This window comes from Aulostomus chinensis, chromosome 16 (assembly GCF_037954235.1).
Source record: "Aulostomus chinensis isolate RoL2024-O1b breed Wild chromosome 16, RoL_Achi_v1.0, whole genome shotgun sequence".
NCBI classification, from domain to species: domain Eukaryota; kingdom Metazoa; phylum Chordata; class Actinopteri; order Syngnathiformes; family Aulostomidae; genus Aulostomus; species Aulostomus chinensis.
Window position 1 is genome coordinate 10,820,077 of NC_141335.1, and position 16,880 is coordinate 10,836,956.

Consider the following 16,880-nt stretch of genomic DNA (forward strand, 5'->3'; position numbering starts at 1 on the left):
AAAATAGACTTTTCTCTCTGCATTGTGGGATATCAGGCAACTGCACAAAGGTTTTTTGTTTTTTTTATTGCCACGTGACTTCAATATCAAAACGAACCATTCAGCATGCATGGCATGCACTGATATTAGAGAAAAACAAACAAACGAAACAAAACATCCGAATGAGGCCGAATCATCTTGACAGCAATATTCTTTCATTAGAGCTTAATTATTGTTCCATGAGGCATATTCACCAGCCAGAGGATGTTATTGTAAGTCATAATGTTAACGTACCCTACAGTTGTGTGAGCTGTTCTGCTCTCTGCTCATGCTTCTATAGCACACAGGATTTAAATGAATAATTCTTCTTAATTAACTTAAAGAGGCCATAATGATAAAACAGCATTGTGATTTTCCATAACAATCACAAAATGTGTATATCGTCCATGATCCCTCCATCCACCACTTCATTTCCTCTCTTTTTCAGACCACATCCTGACAATAAAGATTCCCCCCATATTTTTTTTTCTTTTAAAAGTCTCAAGTGGGAAGGATTTGTGAGAATTGCTAAGAATTAGATTTTGAAATGAGTCATTTTGTACTGCCACACTTTGAGGATTTAAATCTAGAGGCACTTGGGAATCAAGCTTGCTACTAATTAAGTCTTCTTCTCATGCGCCTTCTTCTGTGATCCACATCCAAACCTCATAGCCAGGTACTGTCAACACCCCAGGAAAGAGAGGTCCGTATATAGGCTATCCTTCATCGCCACAACGTCTGCCAAGCTCGCCACTCAGCCATATTTCTCACCTTACCCCATTAATTAGTCATTAGCCACTGTTTCTTTTTTCGGCGCTGACATTGATCGCACACTAATGATAGAGTTACAGGCACAGGCGTGTGTTTGCGAGGTCTTGTAGACATAGAAGAGAGAGAGAGAGAGAGGGAGTGTGTGTTTCTGTGTGTGTGTGTGTGTGTGTGTGTGTGTGTGTGTGTGTAGACGTGTGCATGCGCGCCTCTGCGGCTTAACGTGACTATGCAAGTGTGTGCATGAAATGAGCTGTATATGTGACAAGGAGAGAAATATAGAAGCAGAACTGGAGCAGGAACAAGGGCATCCCCTTTAAGAGCAGCCTGCAGAGACTTTGTCCTACATTCCTTCTTTATTTGTTTGATGGGAGCACAGAGGAGGAAAATGAAGGGATGAAGGATGAGGGACGAACGAAGGTATTAAAGAAGATTGGGATGTGGGTGGATGAGAGGACAAACTATCCTTCCATTAGTCTGTTTTTTTTTAAAATTTAGACATTTTTAGTCAAATCTGCGCAGGAAAAAAAGCAAATTTATCTATGTTTCCATTCTCTACTGCGATGTGAATATTAGTCAGTTTATCAAGAGCTGACCTCCCTCTTATAAAACCAGACACGCCGCTTTTCATTTCCTCATTCATATCAAGGTTTATTAAATGAAAGAGAAATCCTGATTGGTTATACATTTGTCACTCAAGGACTATCAAGATTTACTGCTCTTATCAGTGTTTTTTATTCATCTAAACAATGGAGACCAAAATATTTCATATAAGAGTCCCAGATATGTTGTCATACGCCAACAGCCTTAACTTATTTCTGTGTCTGAGTGACTGCTCAATAAAAAGAAAAGAAAAGGAAAGATCGCAATAAAAAGATCCACATTATGCCAAAATAACTACATCCTGATACAGATTAGCAGGATACATGAATTCGTGCTATTTTGTGTTTGTCTGCAAAAAAACCTAAAAAACTAAAAATACTGGTTATCTTCATGGAGTTTGGTATGGAAATAGGGTTCGAATAGGGTTTATGTCTCTGTTGTCATAAACCATCTTTCTTCCCCTTATTGCTTTTTTGTTCCTCATCAACAAAGCCTCTGTGTGTGTCCTCATAAATTCTGCGGCAACATCTGCTGCAGGTCATCACCATGACGGTCAACTGGCCAGACTACAACACCAAGGTGGTGATTTGTCACCACTGTATTTGTTGAAGACCAATATGTAGATGTAGTTTAAAGGTTATGATAAGCTGATGATTATATACTGATAAAATATATTTTTATGAATATTATCTTCAATTCTGCCAAAGGCTTGGAGGACCGTATTGCTGCACAACAAGGGAGACAAAACAAAAACAACAAAAAAAAGAAGCAATTGCTTCCGCATGGTCATGTGCTCCTCTTACACACCTAATATGGTTGGTGTGACTTCTCCAATTCAGTACGATGACCATCGCCCACGTTTCGGCCCCCATCACTGCTCTTTTAAGTACATCAACTTTTTTAAAAGAAAAAGAAAAAAACATGTCAAATGTGTGCTTTAAAAAACAAAACAAAAAAACAACTCTTATGTAACTGGTTTTTTTTTTTTGCACTTTTCTAATCCAAAACATCTTTTTTTCCCCCAATGAAAATAGAAAATTTAGCTATTGATAACATCTCCAAAATAGAATCTGCTGCAGAGGAGTAGAAAGAGGCACTGCCTTATCATGCCGTTATTGCGGGTTGCACAGATTGGTGGTAAACAACCACTTTGCAAAAACAAACAGATGGACGGTCATTCTCGTCGCTTCTACTTCATTCCATTCATTCATAAACACTCCTCCGAACAACAGCATGTGAGCCAACTTATGACTACTATGTGTGCTCATTCAGGGAAGGCAGCCAATTAAAAATTCCATCTATTGAAATACCTGCCTTAGAGAAAATAATTTTTTTAAAAAATACCTGCAGGATGTTGGCCAGCACAGCCCCTGCAAGGAAAGCCCTACATACAGGAAGCTAGAAACAAAAGACCCCATAGGAGATGAGTGCCTGGTCACCAGAAAGGTACTTTTTCCCAACGTTATTACCAAGTGTGTATGTGTTCCTTGGCGTCCCAAGGGGCTCGCCTGTTTCACTGAAGTAGACATAAAAGCCCACCATGTAGTTCCACACACATTTTCCACTACATGTCCCTTTTTTTGCTGTTACCACAGGGAATTTGACCATAATTCCTCCCATTATTGTCGCCTTTTTTCACAGGCATTTTCAGAACCACTTCATCCGATTGCCAACGTGTCAGCTCGGAAAAGGGAAGGGGGGGGGGGCAATGGAGTAGTTCACTTGTCACACAGGACATTCAATATTTGGTCGAGGGATTACTACCATTAAAAGACTGACCCATTAATAAGCACTCATCAATTTCTTATCTAATTAACATTTAGTTGGAAAGGTAGATGTAGAGAAGGTTGGAATGTTTTTAGCATTTGGAATCTGAGCTGGTTAATTTATGCCTGCGGTTTTATAGGCTTCTCTTCCTTCACACAGCCAAGCATGAGCGACCCCTCACACACAGGAGGAGATAATCAGAAAAATGTCAATGTTTGTGTCCTTGTAGTGTTCATGAGTAGAATTTTAAAAAACCTGAGAGAGAGAGAGAGAGAGAGAGAGAGAGAGAGAGAGAGAGAGGGAGAGAGAGAGAGAACACTTTGAGGTTAAAGACTGAGCTCTAATGGCTGTCATTCCCAGCCTTGTTTGAGTTCTGCTTCATCGTGACAGCTATGGTTGGGTTTCTAACAGTGATTATTGGGAACCATTTGTTCTTGATGAACCTTATGATGCATCTTGTTATGCATTCAGGCAGCTGCTAATTTGGAAAGATCCCATTTGGGAACATCAAATTTCATATTTGAAGCGATAACTCACCCCTAAATTGTCTTTTTTTGTTGTTGTTGTTGTTGTTAGTTTTTTTGCCTCTCAGGTACTAACATATCGGTGTCTCAAGCTCACAAAGACGAGTTTACACAGCTGAATCGCTTCTTTGTGACTCCTGAATGAAGACACAGCCAGCATCTACTACTTAGCTTGAAGCTAGTGGTGAATGACCATAAATGACATGTACATATAATATCACATAAATGTCTCCCTACTGTTTGTTGCTTCCTGAGGTGTTGGTTTACATCCAGTCGCCCTCTTGTGGCATTTACATGAATTGTCCCTGTTTCTTTACTGTGTAACAGGTGATAATGATTGGCTTGATTGTCACCTCAGGTAGAGAAGACTGAGGAAGATTTTGGAGATAGAAACGCTGCTTTAGCAGAGAATAATAGTTTCTTGGGGCCTCAGCAGTGAGCAGACTTGTTTGTCTTTGTTTCTAAGGTTAGTGAAAGACCATAGTTGGGGATATTTTTCCCCAGTACTGCATATGCCCCTCACACAACGGCATCTTTAGTGATGTGAAAGGCTTGGAATTAACTGACAACCTGCTGTATTTCATACTAACACAAAAAGATTTCTTTACAAGTTGGTATCAGTCGCCGAGGGCCATGACATGCTATCTGACGGTGTTCCTTTGCTGAAAAATATGCCAGAGGCGGCAAAAATACAAAGAATAATGTTGAGTAACAAGTTTCCCGCTAAAATAAGACTGTAGGAGTTGGATTACATTTCAGACATTTTTTTTTCCTTAACAATTTAAAATCTCTTGCTCGTTTTAGCCTCTTCAGTTCCCTTAGGGACATAATTTCACAGTTCAGATACTGTATTAGAGTGAAAACAAACTACAGGCATCTAGCCAGCATTTAAAAATAACAGCCAACATGGGAAACCACTATAATGAAGCACACCACGGTCAAAATGGTCCCAACATAACAACAGGATCTAAGAGTAAATATTGAAGGTTTTATTTAGTGTAATTAATAGTGCATGAAATAATAAGCCATCAAAGGCACACAGAGCTGGTGAGCATGCAGGACAATGGAAACAGATTTTGGTTATTCTGTTGTCAGAGGTACAAGGCTCGGTTTTACATAATTAGAAGCAATTATTTGCTTCCTCTTGCTAAAACAAGTACTCAATGGGACTCCAAAAAGAGGACAAAAGTTTAGTGAGAACCTGCTACAGAAGCCTCGCTCAAACTAAAGGTACAGTATAGTGCACTTGTAATAATGAAGGGACCTATGTTGTTGAATTTAGTTCCTCATCTCAAATGTTGCCGATAACGATCAAACTGTTGCATGTGCTCACTCTTCCCCATCCATCCATCTATTTTCTATATCACTTAATGGGTTGAGGTCTGACATTGGGCGAGAGGCACTGAGGACCCTGGACGGGTCGCCAGTCCGTCGTAGAGCCATCAGGAGCAATTAGGGGTTCAGTGTCTTGCTCAAGGATACTTCAACATGGTCACCAGCGGAAGTGTTCCTACACAGCCAGTCTACCTCTGGGCCATAATACCCCGGTCACTCTTCAGTGTTGTCTGATCCATCCTAGTAGCAACAAAATGCTTATGAATGTATTTTTGCTGTTGTTGTTTTCACCAGCGGTAACAACAATCAGCTAATATAATCTGATTAAGACAAAATATGGCGGATCCACAACATGAGTGGTGACAGCTTGGCTTTCATTATAAACGACAGGAGTTTCTGAAGGGCATTGTGTAAAATGATAGAAAGTAAACAGAAGTGTGTAAAAATGAACAATGTTTAAAACTGTCTGAACATCGTCAGGAAACAACATGAGGCAGCAGAGCAACGTTGCTCTGTTTTTTTTTCTAGTTTTTCCCAACATAGAAGTGGATAAATCTAATCGATGTCTGTAAATGATCCCGTAGTTAAAGTAATGCAAGCAGAGCAGCTGTTAATGTCAGCGGGAAGAGAAAACCTGCTTAGAACACCCTCAGAACATACATCTGGTACACAGATGCATGCGGTGCAGACAGAGCAAATGTAGCAGGAAAAAAAAAGACCTGCAACACTGACAATGTAACGGTCACCGAGTTTCTATGTGTGTTTGTCAGAGTAATGGTAAGTTAAGGAGTTAAATTGTACTTGCTTATGTTTCTTGTGGTTATTGGACTAGAAACAAGTGCCTTGACATGAATAAACGGGAATAAAACTCTAACTGACACACCAACTTGACTGTGAACATGATCCATGCCAAATCCATAAAGAGCATTACTGTGCACACTCGAGCCAACCCAACATCACACCATCAAGTGAGTTATTTACCCTCCCAGAGGGACACTCAAAACACAAAGTATTTCTACAAAATTCCTCTTAAAAGGCAGAGTTTGTGGCTGGATGGTGCAAAAGTGGCTGCAGTGGTTATCGGAGAATTGCCAGGCCCGCAATCTGTCTCTGGGTGACTGCCAACCAGGGATACGCACAAACTGACAATACACAGCCTCACTTACTCACACACAAGCAGAACAAGATCCCCAACACATACAGTATCTGCCTGTCTCTGTTGCCATGGAAACTGACAGGCCTCCCATTGACAAATCCTCAGATGCAGATGTATGTGTATGCGCGTGTGTGTGTGTGTGTGAGAGAGAGAGAGAGAGAGAGTGCTTGTGGGGGAGTAAATATGTGCTTTTTGCTTTTCAGAGACTGCAGCGTGTGGAGATGAGTAAGGTTGCACGTACCATTCAGATACAACACGTAGGCCAATGTAAATGAATGTAAAGTTCTGGTTCAGACATGTCTCGTGACTGCACATGATGAAATTGATACTTACTCTGAGGAATCTATAAAGTATATCCCAAGGGCCCCGATGCTGAGTGCAAAAACCAACACCACCTGAGGAGAGAAAGAGACAGAGGAAAAATAAACTCTGTGGAAACAATGCATCTAATTGGTGATTAACGCTTTCCGGACTCTTCTATTGATGTAAAAAAAAAGTTATAATCAATTAGCGTGGACACACACGACTAATCATCTGTAACTAACAGAGGCTTTGCTTCCTCAGGTTACAGAATCGGTATTTTCAAAAAGCAAAACAGTAAATAATAAATGCTTAAACCTCATGTCAGCAAATACAGCACATTGAATGCTATTAGTCAAGCAAGTGGCATCACAAGAAGCAAAGAAAGGACACACCCACCCACACATACACACACACACACACACACACACCTGTGACTTTATAGCAGCAGAGCAGTGAGGAAGTGCTAAGAGAGGACCCCAGTTATCGTGTGTTGACGTTGCTACTTAGCTGAGAAGCTGAGTCAGTGTTTGCATTGTGTGAGATCGTGTGGGAAGGGCAGTAACGTAAGGGGCCATGCAGAACCCGCAGCAATACTTCAGCTGAGTATCCTTATACACACTTTTTTAAGCTTGTGGAGAGATGGACTAATATCATGCTATTATATCCAAATTAAAAAGCAAAAAATGGGAAAGTGAGACAGAGAAATGCATACGATTCCTGTTCATGTGGGGGAAAAAAACAGATGTCCTGATACAAGACGATACATAGATCATAGTACAGAATGAAAAATATTCTATTTATTTCCAGATTTCGATATGCTGAGATTTTAAAATTGATTTTGCCTGATGGCTTATTTTTATTGATGTAAATATTACTTGTATAAAAAAGGTTAGGGTTTTATATATATATAAAAAAAAAACACTTGGAAAAGCACACAAATCATAAATATTGTTGTTTCACCATTGACTATGAGCAAGGAAAAAGACACTTGGAAAAAAAACTGGGACGAAACAAATATCAACTGGCTGACTGTTAGTATGACTATATCATACATACACATATCAACAGTAAGGGCAGGACAATAGCGAGGGTATAGATAAAGAATTGCGAAAAAAAAAAATTTAAAAAGCAGTGCACAGCTGCATTGTACACTGCACATCCCTGAATTGATTATCATTATATGTCAGTTTTCTATTGGGGGGGTGGGGGTGGGGACACACCAACATGCGCCTTAATTATCCTCTCAAGCATACAGCGACATTGGGCTTCACATCACAGCTGTCATCATCACAATCATTATCTTCTCAACAGCTGACCAGCGTAGCCAAGCACAATAGTTCTCCATTCTTACTCCCATTCAGCCATCCCACAATAGAAGCCCACCATTCTAGCTTAGCGGGCCATTCATTATTGAAGATGGGAGCTTGATTACTTTCATGTGATGTTCCTTTACATTGATACGATGTATTGTTGGTCAGGTATTAAGTAACCCCCCCCCCCAACACACACACACACACACACACACACACACACACACACACACACACACACACACACACAGACAAAACACACAAACTCCTTTGCATTTTTAATGATTTTTTTTTTTTCTGTGCTTGAATGGACTGGACTGCACAGTGACGGAATAACCTTACCATCCAACCACGTGGATAATTCTCTACACAAAAGAGATGGATGGCTCAAACTGAAACGTCACGATAACATCTGACTCCGTGAATAAAGGAAACTCTGCTGGACTGATAAGGAAAGGAAGCAGTTGACTGGAGGGCACCTAAGGGATCTAAGAGCTATGCTGTTATCTGTAAAGAGATTCAAATAAGGGCTTTATCCAAAAGATGGCATGGAAGGTGATTTAAAGTCATGCATTATAACGTAGCCTGTGTTTTTGAGATTAACGCCCCTGAAATTACTGTGTAATTCATTATATACTGCAGTGTAACTTTCTCATGTGAATGTAAAATATCAATTCTTCTCTGTAGTTAAATGAAGTTACTTTTATACTGTGTGTATTTTGTAAAGTACTGAAATCAGCCTCATCGTTTTTGTGTAATCGTGCTGATAGACAGAGAGATCTAAACTTGTTTATATTCCAAATCCTATCATGAAATAGAAAACAAGAACAATAAATTCCTGGTGTGTGTGTGTGTGTGTGTGTGTGTGTGTGTGTGTGTGTGTGTGTGTGTGTGTGTGTGTGTGTGTAGCTTCACGAGCTTGAGTCAAAGTCATATCTCTCATGTTATTGTGCTGATCTGTGTACCACATAGTTGCCCTGTACCTGCTACATAATCATCATTTGTTTCTGTGTAGTACCCAACTGTTACTCTGTCAGTCCACTGTATCTACATTTAAATACGCATTGTTGAAGACACAGGCAGTGTAACGTGTTACTGAGGTATTTCACAAGTGGAAGGTGAACAGCAACACCACACAAGAATCCTACATTTACACAAGAGTGCAGGTGCATATCAAAGCTGCAGAAATAGGTTGTAAAGTAAACCTAAAGAAACCGCCAAACGGATATATTTTCCTTGTCTTTTTTTAGCCTCTATTTGTGAGAGTAAAACAGTCACAGAGGTGGAAAATGAGAGAGCCTGAGAGACAACAAGAGGGAATACTGAGTTGTCGGTTGCTGAAAAGCTGAGCAGTAAACAGTGAACTCCCCTCAATGAGCTAAGAAGATATGACACGTCATCATCTTAAAATGACCCAGTTATTCAACTGTGAAAGCCAGTCCACCCCTCCACCCCCGACCTTTCTCCCCTTCTAACACACTCTCCGTACAGTGTGTACGACGGCGAACTGTCGACTTCAAACCCACAAAGACAACCAACCGAGCAACCGCCACTGCAAATCAGGAGCGATATGAGAACACTAAGGGGAAACCTACCAGAATCGTAGAAGCAGAGGGGCATTCCCTCTACAGACAAATACAATATCACATATTAAAAAAGAGCAATGCAGCAGTGAGAGGACTGCTTAACCACTACAAGTGTTCTTGTCACGATTGTCAATGAGTGTATTTATTTGCGAGAGTTTTGTGGAGATATTTATGTTTTTTTCCCCGACATCAGAGAGCAGCAGCATTCCAAGATGATGTCCTCACCTTGATACCCGTGTAGGTTTGTATCAGTGTATCCCTGCCTATATTTAAAGTGCTAAGCTATATCTGTCAGATGTTTTCCAAAGTGCACTTTAGCAAGCGTAGTGGAAGGCTAGAAGAGAAAAAAGAAGCCGGTGGTAGACCGCATACGTGTGCATCTCAATGTACACGGGTCTCAGGTTCCAGCATTGCATACGGGGTAAAGGTGGCGGCTCTCATGTGACAGCAGCAGAATTGTTAACACATAATAAAACTAACTTATATGTATAAACATACATGCAAGTCAGAAGCTATCAGTTGATTTAGCAGTCGGTAGCATTGCCAGAGCTCATCACGGTTTGCCAGTGGAAGTAATTTCAAGTGCCCTAAAAGTAAGCCAAAATTTCACGCATGAGATCCCGGCTAATGATTTCCTACTGCCATTAAGTGCACCCCATGACAGGGAGGGAGCTGAGTCTCACCGACAGGTGATACGGGCTGACAACGTACAGAATAATCACTTCGCATTAAGGCAAACTATCCAGGTCAAGAGAGGGGTGACTCCAGGGCCTCTGACTCCTCTGAATTTCAATTTGAGGAGAGTAAGATGAAGTTGATAAGAGCGTTGAGCTTCTCCGTGTGCACACCTCAAACTGGCTTTCATGGAGAGAAGAGTATTAATACAGTTGCAATTAAGTTTAAAATAAGGTTCACAAGGGTAAGGGGCCAGTAATAGGAGCCAATAATAACATTAATAGTGCTGTTAATTAGATTTTGAAGTGAAATTCCTAGAAATAAGGCCTAGGTCCGCAACTGTATTCTATACTTAAGTACTGTGCTGTCAGAGAATCAACTGATTTTCAAAGCGTTATGGAAACTTACAGGAGTGTCTGAGATGACAGGGGGGAAAAAAAATACAAATTTACAAGAGAACTGAAAAAAAACCTCAATGAAAGTGCAATAATATTATTGTTATTGTGTTTGACAGAAAGACTGAGGGATGCAGCAACCACCAGAGGTACAAGACTACATATGGACATCTTGAGTTCATACCACAACAATCCAGTCCATCAATTCTTTGATGTTAGCAGGGCTCCTTCCACAATATATTTTCAGTCTGCTATTTGCTGTGAGTGCATGGGAAAAATGTCAAATTTTGCCGCAGAATTCATTTAGACAGTGGAAAATGCACTAGCAAAAACAAGCGAACAGGCTATCTATGAGCTAAATTACAGGCCTTTGCTACCGCTGCAGCCCTCCTAAGTGTTTCATGGAGAAAAAAAGTGTAGAAAAGCACACAAAATTAGACCCTCACCTTGGTTCAATCAGCAGCACTTATATTATCTTATATACTTAGCATAATATACAAAATTAGCAACACCAGCCATCAGCATTAGTTCTATTGCTGTTTTTTTTTTCTGTTAGACCTTTTCTGATTGTTGTTGCAGCACACTGTTTTTTTGTGTGTGCCTTGCACACCAGGAAGAATGGATTATGAAAACTAAAGACTATAAAAGAAATTAATAGTGGTTGGAAGGGAAGTGCATGGATAAATGGCTTCAGATTTTTGTAGTCATTGTTGAAATTGTTATAGAATTAAATGCTGAACACAAATTATGGCCCTTTACTTCAAATTCATCTTCTGGTTAATAATTGATTCTTACAAATTTGTATTTTTTTGTCTTTTTTAATGGTGATAATCGCTCTTTATAAAGCTGGTTGTCGCGCAGTAACGACTATGTCTTGTGAGTAAATTCCTATGAATCAAATACCTGAAAATCTAGGCTCTGCATCATTACTGCAAAAAAACAAAAAAAATACAATTTTTGGTAGAAAACAAAGTAAGACTCTGGTCCTTCGAGAGCAAAGGAGCAACTCAGGTAACAGAACAATTTTGGACAAGGTGGATGAAAAAAATTAGGGTTTTTACCTGAGTATTTCCTGTTTTCAATCAAAAGTGCTGTTGTTTTTTTTAACTCTTTATACCTCTCAATCATTCCCTAACCTCGACCATTTGGTTAATATTACTGAATTACTGTAATGTGTTGTGCTACTTAATTATTATATTAAAGAAAAACACAACATTGGTAAAATCCGAAGCTTGCAGCTAATGAGGCAGCTCAATTTTGAGCTGATTTGCATGCTATTGTAAGCAAGCGTCTAAAGGTCGACATCAAAGGCAGGAAAATAAATATCCTCCGGGGCAGTATGGTTGAGTGAGAAAATCTCTACTAGAATATTTCTGTTGCTCTCGCTGTCAAAATACTAAAATAAATACTCTCTAAGAATTAAATGGGTTCCCCAAGATTACACGAGTGGAAAAGCTCCGCGGGAAGCAAAGAATGCCCATCAGAAGTGTGTGGCATCAGGATAAGCTTGTTCATTAATCCGGTCTGGCTCACTGGGTAGCCAGGAAAAAAGAGCTGTCCAATTCATGCTTCAGCCAGATTTCAGAGGTCCACAGCCAAGAAAACCTTTAGTAAAGCCAGTTTCTATTTTTCTTTGGGTTTTAATCCCTAAGCAGGTTTCAAAAAGATGAAAAGAGCAGCAGTAAGTAAATATTCATTCATCCCCAACACAGATTTTCTCAGAGTAAATCATGTCACTAAAACATCAGACAGATGCCACTCTATAGTGTTCGTTCACTCATTAAATTGTCACTGTGTTTGCACTGCAGAGCAAACATGTGCATCCATTCCACGTGTTTGCTTTCATACTCCTACGTTATCAGTCGAGCGTCAATATAGATTTAGACGCAAAAGGAAGCTGAATCACATGTCACTGCACAAGGTCAGTGGCAAGACTCTCACTAGGGGAATGTCAACGAATGAAACCCTGATTAAATTGTGATGGCGTACATCCATACATCAGCACACAGAGTGATCTCAACCTTTCTCTCAGCCTCCACACATACACACACACACACGCACACGGGGGGGGGGGGGGGGGGCTCGAGGCGGCTACGCAGGTGTGGGTATGATCTGACATTCTGTTAGAAAAACACACTCTACATTCTAGTCACACACTGCATAAATTCCCTCGGTGTGACTGAACAAGAATACCAATTCATATCAGAGCTGTCTTACTAGTTTTGACAGGTAATATAATATAGATTTGAAAAATGATTGACGGTAGGGGCCCTACATGTACTAAGACTTAAAACATTTAGTTTAAAAATGGTGGAATGTGAATAAAAGCATTTCTTTCTTTATTTTAACATTCATATATCTAAATTTTGTAGCAAAATATGAACACAATATCATCAAAATCTATTCTGCACATTTTCCTCCCAAAACTTTAAGAAGGTTTTAATTGCAATTCCAGCTGGGATGAGACTACGGGACAGACTGAAGACCAGGTGGAGGGATTATATCCAAGATGGCATGCGAACACCTTGGGGTACCCCAGTCAGGGCTGGCTAATGTGGCCAGGGAAAGGGAAGTCTGGTGTCCCCTGCTGGAACTGCCACCTCCACGACCCAACCCAGGACGGATGGATGGAGCTGCTAAATTGACCACGTTAGTCGCACGAGAAAAGCATATAACATGACACACTGCTATTTTTGACTCCGTTTCCCAACCATTTAAAATGAGTCCAAAGAACAAGCTCCATTCCTTCTGAGAACCGGGCCAGAACAGGTAAGAATTCCTGCTCTGCCCCACTGACGTTATGCATCGCAGACGGCTGATATCCTGCTGACAAACAAATACACACACACTGGTAATCGCGTTACTTCCTTGGCAGAGGTAAAAAAAAAAAATAAATAAAATCATGAAAGGACAGAGAAACATGTTAAGGTATTAAATATGATGTAATCCAAAAGATGATCCAGTCTTTGGTGATCAGAGTTCTGGAAAATCTACTTGAGACAGTCTGAGGATCCGTCTGCTAATTGCTCACACACTTTCTAATCACATGAACGCTAAATGCCACTTTTCCTTTATCGAGAGGATTCCATTTCCTCGACCTAATTTCAGGTGATTCTACATTGAATTATAGGAGTTTCCTTTCTCCTAATTAAATCCAGAATCCCAATATTTCCATATTGAATATACGAACAAGATTGCATAAGAGAACAGGGAGGAAAACTTCAAATTCAAAATCCATAAATCATGAGACTCAGCAGTGTAGAGGGCAATAAGAGGCAGGATATAAGCTGAGTGTTCGAGTTGTTACAATCATCACAAATCTACAATAGACTCACAGTTAATTTCGGTTGACTAATGAGGGGAGAGAGACTAAAACATGAAAAAAGAAATTAGATGAAGTAGATAAGTGCTACCTGTGCTAGTTTCCGAGAACATCTTGGGCCGCGCACTTAGATGCAGGTCTAGATGGATTAATAAGACTCATCTTGATGCTGTATTTGATTCTAGTAGCCCCCAAAAAAACATGTGTTTGTGGGAAATTTGTGAGGAAAATTAATCAGCTTTCACTCATCCAAATTGCAAGATTGTACTTTTCACTTCCTGTTGTCTTTGCTGGCCTCCCACAGGCTCCCAAGGTCACATAATACCCATCTCTTGATGATGAAGATGAATGGAAGGACACTCATATTTTAAATAGGCTTCATCAATGACCTGACCCAAATGGCACGAGGTAGATCTTTTTCCATTACTTATCAAGTTTCTCTATGCAAAATGAAGATTCACTCGAGTCTGCATACATAAAAGACATATGTGATGATTTTTTTTTCTCCTTTAGGTATAGATTTTACTTTATGGAAAACTAAAATAACCTGATTTCCACTTTCAGTACCATTTCTGGTACTGTGCCTGATTGTGGTGAGACTTGGCCTCTATGACAGGTGATAAATGACCACAGAGTTTGCAAAAATGTGACTTTGACAATGTAAATTGACCGGCCAGTCACCTCTGAAACACTGCTCACTGCAAAGTCAGCGATGCCGTTGGTTCGCCCTGGTTTTGAGCTGTTACCTCTAACAGCATGTGCGCATGGGAATGTGTGTAACAATGCTGAGGATAAACAGGGGCATCCTTGAAAATTCCCTAAAGGCCCCCGGTCCTAGGTTTTCCTAGAAAATGGAACAGTCCTCTGATGGGACTGGATGAGGTAGTATTTTAAAAATGCACCCGGATCCTTTCTCGACTTTGAGAAATGTTTTCTGACAAAATGTTCACACTACCAAGTTGTCCTGTTTGTTGTTCAACCTTGTTTTCCACTCAGGGGAGCTCTGCATGCACTGAGTTTCACCAGGGTAAACGTAGTGAGAAGGAGGATCACACCTTTCCTCCCATTAGTCCACAAAGGCACGGATACGTAGTGCCAGTAGGGACACCCAAATAAGTCAAAGCGACACAGGAAACCAAACCAACAACTCCCCTTTTGGTAAGCAACAATAGACTGCTGCACAACCTCGACACCCCTGTAGTATCAGTTCCTGCTTCTCCCAACGTCTTGCAGTGGCCCAGTTATTCTCAATCACCCCACTTCTGTACTGGTCTTATATCTTTGTTCCCTTATAGATTGCTCTGTGCTCATCAGTCAGCCCTCCATCCGTCCTGTTTTCATTCCCTCCCGGTTCTGACCTTGGCTGTCCTTTTTTGCTTCCACTACTGACTGACCACCTGGTAAAAAGCTCCTCTGTCTACCTGCCTGCCTCAGAGTGTTGAATCTGAGTCTTGTTTTGATTCCAAGCTCCTGCAGACATTGCAAATCCGGAAAGCTGACACTACTGGGACACTATGCTCAATTTTGATGCGTGAAAATACAAACGTGGTGTGAAATGCAACACATTCAGAGCCCCAACCGGCTTGATTTTAAACAAACTTTGGCATCAGCAACAGGACAGGTGCAAAGTGACATGTCACAGCTGTCAGACTGGGATTTCTCCAGAGCACAGTGGTCAGTCATAGCTAATATACCCCAAACCATCCTGTATATCCTATTGAAAATATCACACTGAAACTGCACCTGCATTATTTCCTCCTGCATAAATCCAGAAACGATGGGATGTAAACTGACAAGGTTCCATCTCTGATAGGAGACCCAATCTCATAGATCAAAAAGTTAACCACTATTACTGCACCCCTGGAATCGGCTTCATTTAACCCTTGTGGCCTTGATGAGACTGCTGCCCGCTTATTGTTGTACCGACACAGCAGAAAGCGTGATTGACGGGAGATGGGGAAGTGGGTCGATGTGGAGGAGAGCCTCTCAGGTCTGACAGGATGACAGCTCTTAAAATGAGCATCTGTCAGAGGGAGATGACGAGGTGGCCTGAAGGGATTTATTACAGACAGACAGGACAGTCTGTCTAAAGAATCTCCTCTAAAAGTTTCTCAGAGGCAAAATTAATTCATTCATATACACATTTCTTCTACTTGTGAATTCTCGTAAGTGATACAGGAGAATTTAAGCTTCCTATCCGAGGACAAAGTGAGATATGCACTAGATATCAGAAGGGTAGGTCAGCTTTCTCTCCACAGCACCCTGAATCTAATGGTAGCCTTCCCCAGAGCCGGCCAGTGTGACCATGACCTTGAGTGATTGCAGATGATTCCAAAAGGACAAAAGAAAGGGAGAGAAGGAGAGAGGGCAAGAGAGGAGATAAAAAGATGGAGGTGATGATGACAGGAGATGGAGGGATGAGAGAATATTAGAGAGAACTCCCCGCGGGACACGAGGAGCATTAAGAGGTGGCAGAAAATGGCTTGTGGCAGCGACAGAATGGGAGCGAGAGAGAGCAGCTGAAGAGAAAGAGCGGTGGAGGGATGGAGAATATTAGAGCATGTCCTCTAAGGCACAGCAAGAGCTTAAATGCCACAGCATGTGCTGGTCTGTGCACGCGTTCTCGCCTCTTTATGTGTAAATGCACGTCCATCATGTGTGTATGTTCTTTCCGTGACTTCAACCTTCATGTGTGTGTGTGTGTGTGCACGGTTTGTCAGTGAAACAGAAGGAAGGTCCCCTACTGGGATTATACCAGCACAAATAAGAGGATGTGTGTGACCAGCCTGCAAAGAGCCGCTGACAACGTTAAAGGGGAAAAGTCTCCAACTTAACCATCATGTTCTTCCTTGATATCTACCATAAATGGCCTTCTTTTGAAAAACTGCACAAGCCGCAGAATGAAACGGAGGTTGCCACTACACCGCATTCATATAATGTCCATTATGCATATGAACCGTAGCTGGAGGGTGGTATTATTTTTAGCGAAATGCAGCTGTTACAGAGATGCTAAGTTAGTCACTTAGCAATGTATTAAAGATTTAACATTTTTCCTTTTTTACCGAGGCAGTTCAAGGACAGTCTTTAATGTAGTGCTACATCTCCAACCAAGGATTTG

The 16,880-nt window shown here is 40.9% G+C and overlaps 1 protein-coding gene across 10 annotated transcripts in view; it reads right to left on the bottom strand.

Moving 5' to 3' along the window:
• kcnma1a (potassium large conductance calcium-activated channel, subfamily M, alpha member 1a) overlaps positions 1-16,880 on the bottom strand; it is a 158,811-nt gene that overhangs the window by 76,104 nt on the left and 65,827 nt on the right. For all 10 annotated transcript variants that reach the window (XM_086180563.1, XM_086180558.1, XM_086180554.1 and 7 more), the window contains exon 3: positions 6,505-6,566. In XM_086180563.1, coding sequence (XP_086036689.1) covers positions 6,505-6,566 — 62 coding nt within the window. The remainder of the gene's footprint in view (positions 1-6,504; positions 6,567-16,880) is intronic.